At 35.6% G+C, this 21,349-nt stretch overlaps 2 protein-coding genes across 5 annotated transcripts in view; one reads left to right on the top strand and one right to left on the bottom strand.

Annotated features, from left to right (window-relative positions):
- hpo (serine/threonine-protein kinase hippo) overlaps positions 1-19,684 on the bottom strand; it is a 35,255-nt gene extending 15,571 nt beyond the window's left edge. For 2 of the 3 annotated variants that reach the window (XM_076133563.1, XM_076133651.1), the window contains exons 1-3: positions 11,480-12,132; positions 1,565-1,667; positions 1,056-1,214 (exon numbers count right to left, since the gene is read on the bottom strand). In XM_076133563.1, the coding sequence (XP_075989678.1) occupies positions 1,056-1,214; positions 1,565-1,667; positions 11,480-11,607 (390 nt within the window). In that variant the 5' untranslated portion in view covers positions 11,608-12,132. Of the gene's footprint in view, positions 1-1,055; positions 1,215-1,564; positions 1,668-11,479; positions 12,133-19,479 lie in introns of those variants that run through there. The other variant, XM_076133729.1, reaches the window with a different exon arrangement.
- On the top strand, positions 19,173-21,004 carry Bug22 (cilia- and flagella-associated protein 20). Of its 2 annotated transcripts, XM_076133856.1 has the most exons (4): positions 19,173-19,407; positions 19,738-19,816; positions 20,207-20,435; positions 20,553-21,004. In XM_076133856.1, the coding sequence occupies exons 2-4, from the start codon at positions 19,740-19,742 to the stop codon at positions 20,868-20,870; spliced, it is 624 nt and encodes a 207-aa protein (XP_075989971.1). In that variant the 5' UTR covers positions 19,173-19,407; positions 19,738-19,739; the 3' UTR covers positions 20,871-21,004. The 2 variants fall into 2 exon arrangements, with proteins under 2 accessions (XP_075989971.1, XP_075990049.1); XM_076133934.1 differs by lacking the exons at positions 19,173-19,407; positions 19,738-19,816 and having other exon boundaries at positions 19,979-20,435.
- Positions 21,005-21,349: the final 345 nt, after the last annotated feature.

Raw genomic sequence — 21,349 nt, 5'->3', positions numbered from 1 at the left:
GAACATTGTTCACCAGTTTGACTGAGATTGACATTAGGTTATGTTTGTTTACTGTTTTTTCGCGCGCTCTATAACAAATTAGAATATTTGTGTTTATTACAACATTATTCCTTATTAAATGTTTGTGCATAACTGTGAACGTATCAGTGTATTAAAGAGTAATTGTTTTGCATGTTTCTATTCGAGTAAATTTTCATTTTGTCAGATTTATAGGTTAAACTCATTTCTATTAAAGTGTTCTGCGTTTATCCATAATGTGTTTGATATTTTATTGTTGATGAATACATTCTAAATTGCTTGTATAATATGTTATAAAACAACCAGTGCGAGACAATCATCAATCGTTCGATATACGTTATCTTAAATATGTGCTGTTGTGTTACCTACGTGTTACTACTGAAGACAGAGTAACTTAATGCAAAACAAGCATGATTAGGTAGCATGGTAAGTACTGTAAGTAGGTACCTATGTATTATTAGACTGTAGAGAGAGAAATAAGAGACTGTAGTCGAATGTAGATAATACTCTCATATTGTTATTATGCAGAATTTTACGTCGATATTCTTACGATGTACATAATATGTAGGTATTATACCTAGACAATGACTAATAGCTCCGGCTTACCTTTTGTAAAAACTGACCCTTCGCCACTGATGTGCCGTTCATATATTTCTTGGCTACGTCGTTCAAGTGTAGGCAAAATTATTATTAAGCTGGATTAATTGTAGTGTTTAATTTTACATTGTGAAGCTCAGTTAAGTTTAATAAAAAGAGCTATTTAGTAACTTTACTTAACTAATATTATTTTTAGGCGAGATTTTATAATAAGTAAATGAAACTATGCTTTGTTCTGTCAAGCAAGAATCTACCAAGACTTAAATTAGGTAACGTAGTAATATAGACGACGTTATCTTCTTGTAATAGATAAAAAGATAAATCTTGTGCCAATCAATAGAACTGAAGTAGATGTACAAAAAAAGGCTCTCAAGATACCCCAGTATCTAGGAACTACGTAGTTCTACGTATAAAAGACGTTTCCAGTGTCTTCGACTCACCCACAGGTCAGTATTCTTGAAGTAACTGCCGTAGTACTTGACGACGTAGGGGCTGTCGCACTGCTGCATGATGGAGATCTCCTTGATGATCTCCTGCAGGTCCGTGTCCACTGGCACCTGCTTGATCGCGAGGACCTGCCCGCTCTCTTTGTGTAATGCCTGGAAGTCCAATGTCAGCTGTGTAGCTAAACGCCCTGAATGTTTATGGTAATGGTTTCGTAGTACGAGAACGAACTATTAATTTTTCTGTAGTTTTTATTTAGCTAATACGGAATATGGAATTGTCTGATTGAACTGTACAGTAAAAAACCGAGATAGGTTTTAACTTATTACTTATCGTAGTCAAGTATCTTGAGGACTTAAAGATAGCTAGGTCAGTAAAAAGTCGGGAGAAAAATCATTTAGTATCATCCAATAATACATTTAGATTGTGTCGTTTACGGCACAGGTGCACTACATGATCTAGATTAGTCTAAATGTCTTGACATAGAACGAACTGATGTACGAACCTTATAAACGCTTCCATATGAACCTTCGCCGAGCTTACATATTATATCAAACACCTCCTCTGGTTGCCGCGTTAAGCTCTCTTCTGAGAGCTTTTTCAGCTCACTGGAAGAGACAAAAGAAGAATATGAACACCATAATATAAAGCCCACACACGGAAGAATAGCGTACGAGTTCTTCCTCCAAATTGATTAATTATTTTACGAACTACCCTACTTAGAATTTAGTAACGACAAAAATATGCTCACATTATTTTACGATGCTTGTCTTAGGATTTTGTAATGCTGTCTATCTATCGACACTTTTTCGATGCCACGCAAAGCCGTGTTGTAGCCTACCCCTATTTTTGTCGGTACTAAATTCTATATTCGCCCTTTATCGTAGAACAAGATACGTTTTAGGTCTGTAGACTAAGAAAATCTTATGTAACTACGCACTTATGAACCTAGCTAGTTTTATTTAGTCTTTATGGACCTGCTATGAAGTACCTATAAACCTAGATTAAAGTTACTTCACGGGTCAGCGTTAAGACATTTATCCCAGAAATCTTTGTATCGAAAATTTCATGATCCTTGACATAATATTCTTATTTTCTAGACGAAAACTTTTAGTCTATGTAAAAAACTAGTCCTTCCAAATAATAGTTGCCTATTTCTTCAAGGTTAAAAAAGGTTATTTTTCCAAGCCGCGCAGCAGCTTTCTAAGTTAACCGTGTGGATCTTTAGTAAATACTAATTAGTGTACCGAACTACTTTACGGAAAGTAGTAGGTAATTAATGGTTGGTCCCTAATTAGTTTTGTTTGTAACTGTTTTGGGTAACAAAATCTATTTGAACGTACAATTACCAGTCGGTAGGCGTGTGGTTTAAACACGGGTTTGGAATGCCAGCAACGGATGTTCATTTATGTAATAGTTTTTGAAAAATACACGTATTTTTGCAGCCTGTCTAGTCTAAAGAATACGGGCTATTAATTCTCCTCAATGTCATAAAAGGCTGTGAATGAAATTCTTCTGTGCTATTACGGTTCAACGTCGTTTTTTATAGATATTCGAGTTTTATTCCTTTTCTGTGTTACATAAGTAAATTCTAGAAATTATAACTCAGATCAAGATTCAATTAGGTACTAAGCAACTAGAAAAAACATCGGTTAGTCGGCTTACACGCTCCGGTTTTGTTTGGAGTATTACTTCGAATACGATACTGCCAAATACTGTGTTAAAAAGCTTTACAAACTTTCATGTAAAAGATTATAGCTTTGATAAATACTCCAAGTTCTGCTCTATGTTATAAATAGAATTAAATCATATCCCTCTTATTCATAAACACACTATAAACCTATTTTAATTAAAAGACTACTATAATATGGATTCTCTTTTTCATTTCGCTAAGGAGTGAATGAACTCTTTATAAGCCTTTCATAACTTCATATATTTTTATAAATAAGAGGGTTATACAATAGTTATATCCGTGACCAAAGTACCAAACAAAACATTACATCACCGAATCGAAATGTAATAACACAAACAGTTATCGCAGTTCAAAGTGCACTTTAAAACAATATGGACAAATCACAGTGATTACTCATCCGTACCAACGATACTTCATAATATTATGTCAGAGAAAAAACAAGCACTGTGACGGTGTCAACGACCTTTTATCGATACGAGAGCGTGTGACCCCTCCCACGCACTTGTGCGATAAGTTTGTTCTGAAAAAACTATCTGAAAGCATTTTTCTGATATAACTGAGGACACATGGACATACAAATGTAGATTTCTGATTATTAACAAAGATATAGAGTAATAATACTTGCGTAGAATGCACTGAGTGCATTCTGAGACGACTCGCTTATCAATGCTAGAGATATATCTTATAATTTGCTAGCGAGCTGATTGCTACTACCTGATTACTAGATACAAATACTCTTTAGATTCAGTACAGAATAATTTACCCAGACCATTGGTCGCCCCATTAATAATTAAGAAATGGAGGTATTCATAGAATATCCTTCAGTTTACTACAAGAGATTATTCAAAAGCATTCCGGAAGGTAAGGAATTTAACTGGTGAAAGACAAACTGTCCCCTTTCTGTAACATTTGATATAACATAATTGGTAAATTAAAGAGGGATGCAATACACTCCCCACCCCTCTTCCGAGAAATTTGATCGTTATTTGATCAATTTACACTTCACCGTTCTCATTTACCCGAGAAGTCAAACACCAATAACTTTAAGAGGGTAGTATCACCAAAAACAACTTCTATACAATATTTTTTTATTCATTGAATTGAAATATGGGAACAATTACTATCTGTTCTGTGAAAACAGAAGCAAAATAACACTACCCTGGTTAAAAGTTAATAATACTAGAAGAAAAATTGTGGCCCTGACCACCAGTTAATACCTTAGAAATATCTTAGTAATCGTAAACAAGGCTGATGGTGGAAAGTCTAGGAAACTGCATACTAGTATTTAAAGCCAAAGGAATTTATTTTAGTTACGTAGCGAATGCGATTTCAGGAATTTACTATCATTAAGACGCTGTAAAGCATGTTGGCACAGGTCAGTCATAGTAATAAATTATTCTAAAACTCAGTGCCACTTCATACATATCGTAAAATTTATTCTTCGAAGCATAAATATATATTTCCATACTATTTCCTGGAGGCCGCATTCCAACGAATTATGTGCTTCAAATAAGTTTCAAGTCCATTTAAATCTTGTTAAATCGTGACTAAATTATTTCATTTATTCTGTGACTAATTAGTTACACTTCAAAAGTAATGGAGGGGAAATCCGTTGTTCAGACTTTTTGACAGAGATCAGTTATCTTGCTTGTATTAGGATGACACTGCTAATATGGCAGTTCAAAATCTGTTCGGTCTACAAGACTTAGTAAAAAATCTGGCAGGTTCAAATTTATCAGTCAGTCCCACCAACATTTTCTGCCCATTCTGGTGGGTAACTGTAAGTATATGACCAAATATTTATCCTTAGAAATTTACAAACAGCACGTAATATACAAACTAACCTGATAATCAAAGTTATTCGTTCTATATCTCCAAACTGATCTGCTATTAAAATATGTAGACATCGTACTTAGGCACGAATATTTTTTTTCTCAGTGGGGAGCAAGAAACATGCAAATAAATTAACAATTCTAATCACTTGCGTCATTGAAAACATTTGAGCGTGAAGAATACAAACCATGGACTGTTTTGTTACATTTATTTTGGTTATTCTAGACGTTTGCTAAATACAGATGGTTTTTCCTCTTAAGTATCCATGGCTTTTGACCGAAGCAATGCTAAGATTTGCTAAATATTCATGTTACGAAGTACTTCTCTCATAGGCTTATGTGGATTGAAATACCACCAGCATAATAACCTGAGACCCTATTATAAGTTACAGTTGCCAAAGCCTTAGAAGCGTCCCTTAAAACAATGACCAGTGATGTCCACTTATCAAACTAAGGAAACAGATGCGGTCTTCAAAATTGAAAGCATCTAGCGAGGTGGGTTCGATTCACACATGGAACAATTAATTATGATCCAAAAATAATTGTTCCGTTTCTGGTTGTAATTTGTGCAAACGTTGTTTTTTATGTTTGATAAATTCCCTGCGACACAAGCGCAATTAACAGTGCGAGAGTTGCCTTTAAAAAAAAACTCCTATTGCCATATTTTACCCAAAGCAAGCCTCATCGTAATCACATTGCGTGTGGTCAGTAGACAATTCCTCGTCAAAATTATTCAAGAAGCACAAAGACAGGTAAACTTTTACTAGCAATAATTTCGCGAGTGTATAAGGGAATAACAAAAGGTAAAAGTGTTGATAGCAATTACACCGAGGTGGGGCGACGGTCGCTAATTATAACGTGCCGATGATTTACGACGATACTTCTGTGTTTACGTCCCGTTGGCAGCTCGGTTGCTTTACGAGAATACTTGCCAACACCTGGATACGTATAGTGACTTTAAAATTACAGAAATAAGGATTGGTGACATGGTATTTACAATAGGAATTTGGATAATTATGGTATCAACCAAATTGTATATCTTTTGACGACTGAAAAGTGTGGCCGTAAGTTGACTGCTAGCTCTTCTCATAAGGTTGTATCTCCATTTCGAGCTAGTGGTATGTTGAGTTATTGTAACGACTATCATGTGTGAACATGATAGTCGTTATATCATGATTTTGATTTTATTTATGGTATTTCTTGAATTCTTGTATCAAAATCAAAGGCAGGTTACGTAGAATGACAGATTAATTGAGAAAGTGGTCGCGGACCTGTATTTATATGCTACTGGTTTGAGATACTGACTATCATACTATACAAATACCGACACACCTCTACATTTAAAAGTGATTTGTTCACCAGGAAAAGGGAGTAAGTTATATAAACTGCTCTTAAACGACAGAAAACAGATCTATTTCGTAGAAGAGTATAGTAAACGGTTTCAATGTATTTATGATGAAACATCTCCAGACCAAGCAAATGTGCTTCGATTTTAGCTAGGTAGTTGATTAATTAAACGCAAAAAGGTACAAAAGGTACATTCCAAAGCCAAGCTCGAGTTTTCCATATAAAATTGGAAACATCGGCAAGAATATTTTCACTGTTCCGTTTATACAAAATTGAAGACCCTTTACGGGCGGATGGACAATCACAACAAAGAAGTTTTTAAACCCGAATAAATCAATTCCGGTCAAAACTCCTAACACGAAACAAGGGTTAATTCAAACTTAGTTTTGAGTTGACTCTCATCGATAATAATCACATTGTTATGTCAATATTAGTACAGATGTATAAACATAATATTATGATTGATCATTCAATTATTAGTCCCACATTCTCTGGTCATAGCAATAGTGAGTACTAGATTGTTAATTACATATTCATTAGGATCAAGAGCCTGCAAGCATGGTCTATTAAGATATTGAACTGCCATCAGTATGAAGAAAATCTTAATATAATGCACCCAAACAGAATGAGCGTTGCCAAAATGCCTGGTGTGGGACAGGGTAATGCTATGACTCCAAAGACATAAAGGCTTTCGGGACTAGTGGTAAATTCAGTAATTACTATCTTAATTGTCAAAATTTGACCTATATTAACAAATAATTTGATTTCTCATGGCATTACTATGTACCGTTTTGTGATATTTAAAGGTACTTGCAGTAAAAAATAAAGGTTTATAGCTGTCATGTCTGCTTACAGTGTCGTTAGCTTGTGACACGGAAACTAAAGGTCGTTTGAAAAATATAATTTTATGGGTGCCATGCACATTTAAACGCACATTGCGCATAAAGAAAGAAAAATAAATAAAAACCAAGTTACGAGATCGAAACATACAAAAAAGTTACTTATTTTAAACGAGACTTTAAAAAACTGTTGTTGGAACCTCTAGCTATATCTATAGCTAAAAAACAAGTCGAATCGGCAATCAATCGACAAAAAATTACTTCTGAGAGTCGAGTTATGAATGCTCTCCAAAATAGTTCTGGAACTTTCCCAGCATCAATCACATTAGATCCACTAAGAGATCCCCTTTCTTGTTCATAGGGACAACTTTCGATAACAACACCTCTTACTAAAGTTTGCTGATGCAATCCCAACTTGTGAATGTTGTAAGAAATAGGCCAATCGCGACTGTCACTTATGTAATGTATCTGGTTCTCTATAACTTAACTTCAGTTTGTTATCCTTAGTACTAGTTTATGATACCTCTGCATGTTTGGTATGCTTTTGTTTAAATCCCTAACACTCTTTCATAACGATCCTGTATGTCTGTGATATTTCAACATCTAAACTACTGAATCTAATTATATCGAATCTCATGAATCTTACTTGCTCTGACGGTGAAGGAAAATCGTGATGAAACTTTAAGTAAACAAAAAGGAAACAAAGTCCCCAACCCGTACTTGGCCAGGGTGATTGACTCAAGGCCTAATCCCTCTCTCCCATGGGAGGCTTGCCCAGCAGTGGGCCAGTAATGGGCTAAAGAAAAGTTTAAGAAAGTACCTACCTATGTATACTTTCTTTCAGAATAAAGTCCTGAATGGAAATAGAAAATTTCATACCAAATCTAGTTTTCAAATCTAAGCAAAGACATTGCGGTTGATTATCCTCGTAGCTATTTCAAAGCACTTTAATAAACTGAAAAAGAGAATCTAGAGCAGCCACAAAAGGAATATGTGAATGTGTCGCGCAGATAAATTCTTTGTAAGTAAACATGTGCCGGGCGCACACGTGTGCAATAGTTGACATTTATGGGTTAAATACACCGCACATGTTCTAACATATGGTATGTGAGTCTTCATTGTATTAAATACATACCTAGATCTTTATACAGTGGTAGTCTTTCCGAAGACGATTACTTAGCTTTTTACTTTGAGTACCTAAGTTTATCTTCGCTTTTATCGTCTTTATATGTCTACTTTTCTCGTGTCCTTGTAAAAGAATTGCGTAATATTTTTGACAGAATATTTAGGTACCATTCATTAGTGAATCATTGGGTTATTTGCCTTTCGAATATATTGGAAAGTTAGAAAACTACAGTACTCCATGATTCATTTAATTACATCCGGATTCATTGCACTAATATAACTGTTCTAAATCAAGTAACATCGTAATATACAACGACTTTTAATCCGCAATCTTCTAAAAACTTCGTCTTCCAAAAGATAACTATTGAAAAATGTTGAGAAAAAAGATAAGTAAATCGAACCAAAACATGAAGGAAAAAAGAAGGTAGATCAAAAATTGATCAAATTTTTCGTCTACGCCTCCACACAAAAAAATCCTTAGTACATATTTGAAACCGTTCTCATAACTCATACGACAAAACGATAAACAAAATAGGTAATATCCATCCATCTTTAATTTGAAAAAGGTCACAAGACTCAGACTTGTATCTCTAAGGCTTTTAACTTAATTGTATTCGTATATTCTGTAACGGTATTACTTGTAACAATAAATAAGGACCCTCTTACGAGAAATGGCCTCTGGAGGAATAAGCATAAACTACATACTTATAGCCGTGAATTGTGAAACAATTTTCTGGATTAGCTAAATGTAATCTGGAAAATAAGATCGAAAAAAAACGGATGGATTTTATCTAAGAAGACTATTTTTCCGTCCGATACAATCGTTTCCAGCTTAAGAAAATTATGAAGATTGGTTGAGAAAAATGGAAAAAGAAAACAACATGTTTTCTTTGCGGAACCTAGTGAGGGGTAAGGTCAGGACACTGTTGAAAAACATAGTGCTTTTTGTCAACAAACTCCAGTTTCTGCAGTATTTTTGTAAAGAAGTCTTCAAGAAAATCAATCATGGTGTATATTTTAGCGTATAAAATCCTGATTGCAGTAAGTCCTAATCATTCATCGATCAACTTAGTCACCGGATTATCTACATTAATGATGTAATAGCTGCTTAATCGACCATGTGAAATTGAATCGCTCAATCATGTAGATTTAACTGACATGATTTTGGAGATTACAAAATCTACTTTCGGTTTGGCAAAGCCACTGAAAATAGTTTTTATTTATGATTATGAACACATGTGTCTACAATATCTGTTCAATATGGCATTACATTCGAATAATAGTCGACAAAACTATATAATTTGTTTGTTTGGTTTAACGCGCTAATCTCAAGAACTACTGGTGCGAAGTGAAAAAATATTTTACTGTTGGATAGCCTACTTATTAGTACTTATTGAGGAAGGCTATATAACACTGCGATCATTAGGAGCGGAGGAGCAATGAAAAATGTTACAAAAACGGGGAAAAGTATGACCAATTCTTATGTGACGCAAGAGAATGTGCGCGGGTCAGCTAGTAAACCAAAAAATACCGTCCTGATTTTAATTTTATTTTGAATCATATTACAAGTTACGTAGATCCATTCAATCTGTGATGCAACATACAAACGGGACCATTACAACTAAGTACATCACATACAAAGGGAGATAAAAACAATAATTCGACTCTTTGTTCCATTGTTTCATTAACAATAATACACAAATATCGTAGTGAACACGTCCAATGGCTTCCATATTAAAAATTGTAGCGACTACGGACAAGGAAAACAGGTTCCGAGTGTTCCGACCTATACAGGAACGTGTGAATCATGCAAATATTATTTTACCCTTAAGCAACAAGGCGAAAATAAGTACACAATGCAGTGGATTTGTTCAAATGGTTCAAAATAACTGTCTATTTGCGTACAGAGTGCTGGCACTCGAGGTATTTAGAGGAACGCGGTTTAATTGACAGAGTAATCTTAGCGATTTGGAACTTTACATTGCAGAGACTCAAGATTGGATTTATATTAAGCCTTTGATATCTAGGAGCAAACATTGTCCCATTACAAAGTAGTGAGATGCTAACAGGTTTGGTAGACCTGTTTAGTCCTTCCTCAGTAACGTTAATTTAGATTAGTCGAGATTATCTGGAACAGACCTGAATGCTTAAAGCCAATCGATAAGCAGCAGTACCGTGAAGAACAGGTCAGGGCATCTTCCTTCACTGTACTACAGAACCCCTAAATCTTTGTCAGTGGCACTAGAATGGCCAAGACTAAGTAGGTGTATAACGAATCCTGTAAATGTGGGCACAAAAACTTAGTGCTGATAACAAAATCTACTGAACGGTAAAAAAATAGCGTATTGTTCCTCAAATCATTGACACAATTTTAAAGATAGACCTACTAGGTCGCTACATCTACTCCATTTTCCGAGATACAAAAACAAATTTGGATTCGGATCACCATAATAGACTTTATTGCTACTACCATTAAATAATGACATTCGTTTTTCTTTCCTAAATGGCAGAATTGACCTCCAAAAATATTATAGCAGTTGTAAAATTCTGAAAATTCCTAGTATATTTTACTGCAGCTAAAATATAATGCATCTGGCGACCGAGTCGGTTGCAGGAATGTTATTGTATAGGGACGTAGTATGCTTGTTTATTTTCTGATTCCAATAATAACAAGCAACGTCTCGTAGACTGTGTGGTGCTGTCCATTTGTTGCGAACATTCATCAATGACTCACCTATTTGTATGCTGTTTTATTAGACAATTTATTGTTTGTGGAGATGCTTCTGACTGTGACTTCGTCTGCATTGAAAGACTCGGAATTGTTAGTATTCTACGTGTTATCCAGGGTATAAACTACCTGCGTGCCTCATTTCATAAAAGTTTATCCAGCAGGTGTACTTTTTCACGCGAAAGCAACATCCTCACAAAATTCAATATTTATAATACAAACGTAAAGTAACAAACCAACAAACAAACAACCATAGATATAAACATCCATCCTCACACACTCCCTTTTGATCTCATATTTTATCACTATCGTGTTTATAATATTAATAAGATAACTAGGATTTGTTTCTGGGCGTAACTTTGATTGGCTAGATTTAAAACAATACACTTAACAGTAAATTAAGCAACCAAAATTGCAAATTTTCCTGGAATAAGCAACAACGTATAATGATAATCGCTTCACCGATTTTGCTGTGAATGCTTAACAGACTGTAAAAGATTTGAGGAACAAAAACTGTACCTTCACTATTAATCGATTTACTTCCAGACCCGAAATTTTAAGAATCGATACAAGGTATAACTCTTGCAATAGTGATTTAGGAATAATACCGCAAAGGTGAAGAGAAATCAATCATTATGAATCTTCACGTCGAATAAATAGCCCTACAGTACATCTGCAATGCAACACTGTAGCATGCATTAAGTCAGAAATAGCGTTTTCTTAGAATATATTGAGACTTATTTAGCATCAGGGAGCTCGTGAGTCTACGAGTTACTACAGGCTGAATAGGGAGCAAAAACAGTGTTTTATTTACTTTATTTTCCGCATGAAAAGTCTAAAAAACTTCCAAACTCACCCCTGGGGGCGTTCATTGGCGCTCATTCTGTCGGCGCGCCGTTTCTTACAGGTGTTACAACTGAGGGTGGGGGCTCCCCCCTCCCACACACCGCTCTTCCAAAACACCAGCCTGCCCTCACTATCCATGAGGGGCTCCCATTTTCACCATGTCCCAAACATTACCAACACTTTCAGTAAACAAATCTTGTTCCAGTTTCATTAAATACACCTAGATGTAGCTAATTGCGGCGGCGAAACAGGAAAATGTGTAGATACGTAGTATTACACACAATATTCACAGAATCCTGACGTAGACAGCACTCTTTCAATATAAAACATCGATACACAAATACCAACGAACTTTGTTTATCATGTAAACAGTCACCACGTTTCTATCTATAAAATGGGGTTACGATCCATGTGGTGTACACTAGATAAAGTTATCTTTTGAAACGGATCGTTTACACCCCGAACTTTAGTAGTCTCTAAAATATAAATAGTATATTAAACTTGAGCTTTCGAATCTCGAGCCGAGGAATAACAGATGCACTTCCCACAATTTACGTAACGAAGTTCACAATAATTCAAAAAGGAAGAAGTGTCGATCCCGAAATAAACGCACGTATCCTTTCAGGCTAAAAGGGGGCAGGAGGCGGCGACAGCGCGTCTGTCCTCCGCGACAGCTTTTACGTGACTGCTTTTGATGTTCACAACAAGCGCGCTCCAAGTTCAAGTGATCTCGCACCGAGCGGTCACCCAGGACACCATGCACTAATCTGGATGTTGCAGGAATTCAGCCGGCATCGAAACAGTTAGCCGCGCGAACAAAAGATCTGATATGTAAGCAAAAAATTAAGGTCATTTAACGACGAAGTGTTTGTTTATTTACTACCAAACGTTTCATTAGCAACCTATTAGAATTGAGTTAACAGACAGACGAAAAAATTGTATTAAATTGGGTGGTTCTTTGTTTATCCTTAAATGCATTTGGAGTGATTCATTACAATGGTAATAAAACGTAGTAACATTGAATTAGTTTTGGTATTTAATAAACTATGAGGAAAACACATAAATCACGTGGCAACATTAAGTTTTTTGAGATGATGTGTGTCGCGGGCACCGACTCGGCCGGGTGGGCGGCTCTAGATAAATAAAACCGCGTGTTGGTCCGTCTATAAATAATACACATATCCAGCTCGTTACATCGACATGTGACCTTTTTATTGGTATACAGTCAACGTTCATTAGTCAGAATTACTGTAATAAGCGCCTTCTGCTATTATTATTACAGCAATTCCCATTCTCCCTCCTCCTTAACACGATGCATTGTGGACTATGGTAATAGAATCCCACATCGCGTCGTTGTCTCATGATGGGATTTATATTTACTAAGTTCTTGTGTTTTCGTTTGTTCTTTTGATATTTCATCTGCTACTTCCTGACATGTGCGACGCTCGAGTTGGACCGTGAAACTATTTAAAAGACCTTATTGTGTGGCTCTCTGAATGCCAGCATGAATGTCAGAAGCGTCTTTTGAACGAACGCGGAAAGATGAATCTGCGGAAGGTGGCACGTAAAGTTTTCAATGTTCTAATTAGTGTCCGTACGTGTTTATTTATATTTGTGCCAAGATGTCACCGCATACCGTTTGTTTGACACATTTCAGTTTCCGTTTATGATATTTCTGCGACATTGCCCGTACAATGAACTGGACGAAGACAGACTGTCTGTCGATATAGGCTCAATTATCCGTAATGGTCTATCGGCCGTGAGTTTTTATTAATGTAATTGCCTATAACCAATAAAACTGCTATTAAATGATTGCGAAGGAAGTCGGTGGCTATAAATAATAACCGATCATTGAAATGGCATCGACAAGCATATGAAAAAGCGAATAGTCACTTTCTCGTTGAGGCGAGACGGGTCAGCCGAGACCGACGACCCAGAAAGCGAACAAATAAAGCGGTTCATAATCCCGCTTTTCGATATACCCCCACGCATTTCGTTTTGCAAACTATTCGCACGTGAACCAGTTTCGCCAGCACCAGTAAAATAAACGTTTTAATGCATTTGATGAATGGTTTGCCAATACAATGGACTCAACTCGAGTGCTGACTTCTGGTATGCGTTCACTTGCTTTTGAAAGTCTTTCCAAATTATTGTTTCTAGAGTAGTTTCATGAAGCTTTCTTGATTTTACTTGGATATAGTATGGGCAATTTATGGCCCACACATGTCTTGTATTTGACATCCGGCTTACGGATGCAACATGCGCATTAACTTACTTATCGTCTTAAGCCATTCAGGTTCAGATAAATGAGTAATCTTCTAAGAAACCCGAGCAAGTTAATGCTAAAACTATGCCTTAAACGGTCAAACTTGCTTCTCGAAAATTTTCTAACTGTACGGATGTTAATTTATCTACATGAGTTTATAAGTATATAAGTATGTTTATCAGGTACTTGGTGACCATAGTACAAGCTCTGCTTATTGTGGAATTAAATGGCCGTGTGTGAGTTGTCCAATTATATTTATTTATTTATTGTAGAGCAAATTGACGTTAGCCACAGTAACATGGTAATTTGACATGGACGTTTGTCCAGTAACAAAATCGACTTTCAATCGATGGTACCCTTCATAAAGGTAAATTTACTATAACAAGCTTTATAATTGTGGGAGCGCTGATAAGGAGAAACAGTTGTTGAGGAATCACTTTATAACTCGAAAGGAAAATAGGAACAATTTATTATACTTTAAAGCTAGGTTGGTATAACGATTTATAAATATAATACCGAGTAAGTAATTAGCATTCAGTTTCTCGTCTGAATTTTCCTGAAATTTTCGTATAAACCAACGTCATTGTGGTTTAAGTTCCTAGTTTGTGGCCACAGTCGCCATTTTTTATTTTATAATACCCTACAATTTTTTTTTCTATTAATAAGTTTCGTTCCGGATTTATTTTGATACGGTACTTAATAGCGAACTATTTAGGACTGCGTTCTATTTACATTGAAAACTAGATCCGTTCTATAATAAGAAAGGAATAAAGGTCTCTTGTGTGATTTGGTGGAATTTTATTCACGTGCCCTAAAAATATTACGAGTAAACCATTGTTTTGCCTACCTGCTTCATAATAATAAAATTTTGGTAGATGGGTACCTATTTAGCGTTTCCGAAAATATTTATTTAAGAACGAATAGAGGACCTTCGACGTCATTGTTTATGCTTGGCTGATCTTTTTAGTTGGTTAGCTTCGTTTTGTGCGTTAGTGTAACTAGTTCCAGATATAGAGCATTTAGATAAAATTGTTGACTTCTGATCATAATGTTGTGAACTTATGACCGTGATTTGAATGTTTGTAAGGTAATTTGTGACTTGTGTTGTGTTTGAGAAGCATTCTCAGTTCGGTAGTTTTCTTAAAAATGCAGTCGAGCCTGCTCTATGCAACACGCTTATTTTAATCAGTCTAGGAGGATACCTAACAAAACTACCGCTGCTTTTCTATAAAAAAATAATTGAATGAGTAATCAAAAATACCCAAGCAGAGTGATATAATCGAATTAAAGTGGCAACCTTTAACCTAGAAACACGTTAAATTGAATCAAGCTATACAATGGCCGCGTAAGTAGGCTACGGTGGCAAAGACAACGATGTCCGAGCCACCGTGCCACTGACTCACCGCATACAGCCTATCATCGATAACAATACGCAACACCATAAATAATGCAGAATACCAAATACCTGTGCGCAATACGACTTGAACGAAGCAACGTGCTAATTACTCATATCGATTTTTTATAAGAATTCCTTGAATGACATTGCGTCAATAAAAAGTATGAAGCTTGTTCAGCCCATCTTTTGAGTTTCATTTATATTTTTATCGTATGTACCGCTAAAATCAATAAGGAATCTACTGTGTAGCTAAACTTGCAAAAAAACCTTATCAGTCGAAATTCGGAGCTTATTTACCACGAAATGCAAATGTATATTTTGACCATGTCTGTGTTTAGTGTTTACTTTGATTCGTAAAGCATAAAATTTAATATTAATCGTTTAATCTTCGTGAGATCGGGCCCAGAGATAATTAATTACCATCACTCCATATTAGGCAGTTCAACGAACTTTGGGAAACCACAAAACACTACTATTCAAATTAGGAGGAACGGAGTTCATTTTTAATCTAAATTATAGTTCGTGCACAAAAACCGGAGAACAATAGCGATGATACGCAGGTTTCCCGCGCGGAAATTCTACAGCCTTATTCTGAAAAAGAAGCAAAAATGCTACTGTGAGGGAACAATGGCTTTTCTATGCCGCTGTCGGATAAAAATGTAGTAAGGTTTTCTAAGAAAAAGAAAAGAAGGAAGAATGAAAAGTAAACTTGCGATATTTATCTACTTCATACAGCAGAAACCATTACCCGAGATGATATAAAGTGGTTTTGTTATACCAATTTAATAAATCGATATCCAAATATGAGAGTACGATTAATATCTTTTATAGACTTAATATTTGCCTGTTGAATAAGGACAATACAAACAAACAGATTAGAACTACTCAAGTCGAGGAACTAAACCAGACAATTACCAGTAGTAGTAGCAGTAGCACTCAGTAGCAATTTGATTGTACATGCCTTATACCGATTTCTCACAAGATAACCCTTTAATAAGAAGCAAAACGGAATTCAAAGCCATTGGCTGCAAATTAGCAAATTTCAGTCTGCAACTAGACCTTTCCTTTTTAGTGGAAATCAAAGAATTTATTTTAACATTCAGTTGCTAACGAGCTAGTTTAACTGGGGATAATATCATTACACGAATTAACGCTCGTTTGCCTGGGTTTAATTCATTTAGCTCTCGAGTCTCGATTTGAATATCGCACTGCTTGGGTGTAAACTTCAAGATTCAAATGACAAATTAGAGCTTGCTTTTGACGTTATCTCCATTGTTTGATTATTGCAGCTAGTTATAATATTGAGTTAGAGCGATAACGATAGTATATTGACACTATACAAACGTACGTACCATTTTATTGAATCTACACATCTATCTAAGATCATAAGTAACTTTTACTTATGATCTTAAACGGAAAGGGCTGTATTTAGTTATTATGTATAGCATTTTGCTAAGAGCGGATTGAGCGAGTAATTTGCTGTTTTTAGCTTGAAAACTGCACAAAACAAAAGAAAAAAGCTGTATGAAGATAAAGACTAAATAGTAGTTCTTAATACAGTCGCTAAACCGATTACCATTTTGCAAGCAAAGAAAATGTAGCACATAAATCCTTTATTCATCGAAAAAGGCTGAATAGAATAATCCTCCAAGCATCCGACCGGGTTGAGTGACCTCTCCGCAAAATCGAAGCGGAGCCTTTTCGACTCATTCATCGGGACAAAATAAAAAATATGAAACACAAAACGGCCGTATAAAACTCCATATTTATTGTTATTGCAAAGAACTGGTCGCCAACAGAGAAAGTAACTCATTATCCAGAACTTAGCTGCTTAACTTGCAAAGTGCAGTTGCATTTTAATGCTCGTCTTCAAAGTTTGCGCTTAATTGTTTTTGCACCTTATGTTTTTCCATGGTTTCGAAATGAGCATTTTAAGCAGGAGGAGCGGCTAGCGGCTGGTTACGGATAGGATATAAACAACTTTTGCTTGCTAAACTATTTAAAATCCGTTAATAGCAGTTGGCGGATAGCTCGATTATTTATGATACTATTTTCATAATAAGTAAATACGGAAGACGAAGATGTTTATATTTCTCAACGAAGTGTCTTTAGGAGAACGATAAAAGTATATTCAAATATTGCATATACATACACAACATACACCACGTTAAGAATTTCAACAACCATTAACTGACAAAAGACGCGTTTAAAGCTACACAAAAGACGGTCCACCAAAGATCTTTTTGCATATTAGACCGATGACAGTGGAGTAATCATTGCGATTGTGTCCTTTTATAGCGCGGACGCATTCCGGCGCTTACGACTCAATTACGAATGAAAAACCGGCCGGGACCGAGGAAGAAATAAATAAACCAACTGTTTTACTTCTGCCGTTTATGTACTTGATATTCGAGACATAATATTGATACGATGCGATTTACATGAGCAGACACAGGTAACTTATCCTGCGCCTTGGTAGCTATAGTTTATACTTAAGTTTATACTGGCTAGGTACATAAATAACGAGTTCTCATTTGTCAATTGATGACGAAGATCACAGCCGATATTGCAGAAAAAAGCAAGAGTTTCTTTTGTTTTTTCTCCAAAACTGCTGGAGGCGTACCAGGACGACAATAAGGACACCTTTTACTCAAGTTTCAAAGGAGCTCAAATATCACTGTGCGGCTATCGGTATCTGTAGTTCATTTGATTTTGTAGGTCGATTTCTTGCGACCAGTTGTCGGTATGTAGGAGTGCGTATACCGTAATACACCCACTGGATATACGCTTATACAGTACTAGCCACCGGCCGTGGTTTGCGCAAAAAGATTTCCCGTTACTTGTTTCAGGATACCAATATGGTCTATTGGCAAATTATTTTAACCATCAGTTATCCTTATAAAAATTCCGCAGGCATTGTAAACTTACGTGATTAGCGACTAAATAGTATACATCGCGTGATTGTCCTAATTCACTTAGTAATAAGGAAACTAACTACTATAACACATGTTATTTTTAAATCATATGACGTAATTAGGAAAATATGTAATACACGGGATATACCTCAACGATAGATTTTACCGTTTAGCGCAAAAAGGTTGTGATGTAGGGCTTTGAAATCACGTAGGTACGACTTGAAGCTTGATAGTACGACGGGACCCATACTATCGCCGGAAGTGTATGTATGCGATAAACAACTGCCTGCCTTTTTTAGTCGTGGGTAAAACAATACTTATTTAATACGTCAGTCTTGCGTTGATACTCTTGCTACTAAAAGTAGTGCCGATTCGGCGATCCGATTTTGCGGCACCCGAAGATTCGTGCTACTAAGTGATAAACGCAAATATAAGAAAGTAAATGGAGACTCTCACTCCCTATTAGAATGCAAATATTTGATAATAATGAAAATAGTCTACAATCATCTGTGTTTTACTCGGAGTCAGTTACTTAGGAGCATCATGCTTGACATAACAATGCCCATATTGCTATGCCAAACAAGTTAGAATAGACAACCAAAGTGCAGATAGTACAGTTGTAGTAGGACAATACCCGCTCCAGCCATGTAGATAATAATGAGACTCTATTATAATAATAGATCAGCCTTGTGACTGATCTCACTGCTTACTACCCAAATTACTTTTAGGGCATGGTAAATGAGTGTAGGTAACTCAGAATGCTAGAATAGTTTATAATTAAAATGCCACTGAGCCTCTCTTTAATAAAACAGGCTACAACAAAAGCATGTGAGCATCCAGTAATGAGTTTATACTATTTCAAAGTATATTGTACCATCTACCAGTTATGAAACAATAAATAATAATTACTGTCCATAAAAAGTCTATCCAGTACAGGACTCAGGTAAATAAAATTTGTTACAAGTAACATTTAAGCATAATAAGTAGATCATGAGACAAAAGATAAGCTTCAGAAATGCCATATTAGGAAGTTTAAATATTCCTCTGTCACATTCCTACAGAATTTGTCTTTGGTTTAAAAATAACAACACATGGAAACAATTCTCTATTTAAAACATTGACAGTTGTCATCACCACAGCAGTAAACAAGTCTCATGTACTTATTTGTTTGTGCAACTGCAGATAAACATTTATTAAATTATTGATGGAGCTATAGACGCTATAATTATATTATAGAAGAGGCCGTGTAAATTGACTGACAATAATAGTTTCCACCAATGTTCAACTAGTCAAGAAAGGATTTTAGGGACAACTCAGGCGACACAGGTTTACCTGTTACATAATTCCCTCAATACAAGCAGGTAATCAATAAATATAACAATTTGGTGTAAGGAACGGACAACAACCTCATTGCAAAGAATTAGTAATCTTACCTCTTCGACGACATTTCCGTCATTTTTGCTTTATCACTTTTTCAAATCAAATATCAGATACACAAAGAAAAAGGTTCATTATACTTTTATTAGCACAAAAAAGAGTATATTAGCACATTTTCTATACAACGTTTGAACACACGGCCGCAATTATAGAATAAATTGTGTGGAAATAATACGAAGCACTGCACATGCACCGCTTGAATTTTTTTACTGCGACAAGCACAGATTAAATATCTGTATAGTTGTCAATTTCAGAAATGCACTCCGTCTTACACCATAAGTGGAACTATGTTAAAAATCCAATAAATGTTATATCAGCGAGAAAAAGAAAAGTGTTAGTATAAAATTAAAAATAGAATACTAATTTCTTTATTTACGAGAAAAGTTCTTATGAATATATTCAAGATATTTTTATAGCACGGTCATATTTTTAAGTTTTCCGGTAAAAACAGATTGCCGTGTAATGGAACGTTTCATTACAGCGTTGCTATGGTAATCCTGTTGATAACAAACTCATGACCAATCAATGGCCGTTTTCAAAATTCTTGTATTTACTGTCATTCTGTCAAAGTTTTAATGCATCCACGAATGTGGGTTATTTATTGATCAAACGTTTGTTTGTTAGCCTCTTGTTAAATGTAAGAACACATTGAGTGCTGCGGACGAACTTGAGCGACATGTTCAAGAACACCTTTCAATCCGGCTTCCTGTCAATTCTTTACAGCATAGGGAGTAAGCCCTTGCAAATTTGGGACAAGAAGGTTCGAAATGGGCACATAAAGAGGATCACGGACAATGATATTCAAAGCTTAGTGCTAGAAATAGTTGGCACTAATGTCAGCACCACGTATATTACATGTCCCGCCGATCCAAAGAAGACCCTTGGCATCAAGTTACCCTTCCTGGTTATGATAATAAAAAATCTCAAAAAGTATTTCACCTTTGAAGTTCAAGTGAGTATAATGTATTCTACCATACTTATTGATTGAACTACTTTTACGGAAGTTGAAACTATTAGTTTTAGGTTAGAAAAACTTTGATGATTCTAACCTCAACTGTTTATTTTTCAGGTTTTGGACGATAAGAATGTACGGAGAAGGTTTCGAGCGAGTAATTACCAGTCAACGACCCGCGTGAAGCCTTTCATTTGTACGATGCCTATGAGACTTGATGAGGGGTGGAATCAAATTCAGTTCAACTTAGCCGACTTCACCAGAAGAGCCTATGGAACTAATTATGTAGAAACTCTCCGAGTACAAATACATGCCAACTGTAGGATTAGAAGAGTTTACTTCTCAGATAGATTGTATTCAGAAGATGAATTACCAGCAGAATTCAAACTGTTCCTTCCAATACAGAACAAGACCAAAACTGCTGTAGCTACATAAAATTCCTTAGTTATGAAGTAAACATATTTATAAGTTTATTCCTTTGTTTTACATATTGTTGTGTACAATTCTTTACACCCCCTGTTTTATATGAATGTACTGTTTTGTGAAAAATAAACAATTACACCCCAACAGTATGTATTTCTGTTTTTATGTAATACAGATAGTTATTTCCATACACCACAACATAAGGAAGAGTACCTGGATTCTTTTTATAGGTAGCTTATTAAATTCACATTAATATCGACTAAACAACTTACACTTTGTACATATTTTATTATATTGACTTGTGAAGCTCACCCCGTGGGGCATGTACCTAGTTGCTGTCCAATTTATTGAAAGGATTGTATAGGCCCAGCCTAAAAGATGCAATGTGATACATAAGCTTGATTGTTATATTATTTCCCTTTGCTGATTTTTAGATAATATGGATAATATCTTTGAGATACTGAATTGAATTCGTTGTTCAACTAAAAAAA

This window comes from Anticarsia gemmatalis, chromosome 1 (assembly GCF_050436995.1).
Source record: "Anticarsia gemmatalis isolate Benzon Research Colony breed Stoneville strain chromosome 1, ilAntGemm2 primary, whole genome shotgun sequence".
Classification (NCBI taxonomy): Eukaryota; Metazoa; Arthropoda; class Insecta; order Lepidoptera; family Erebidae; genus Anticarsia; species Anticarsia gemmatalis.
The sequence above is the reverse complement of the archived record's forward strand: the minus strand, read 5'-3'. Positions and strand labels throughout refer to the sequence as shown.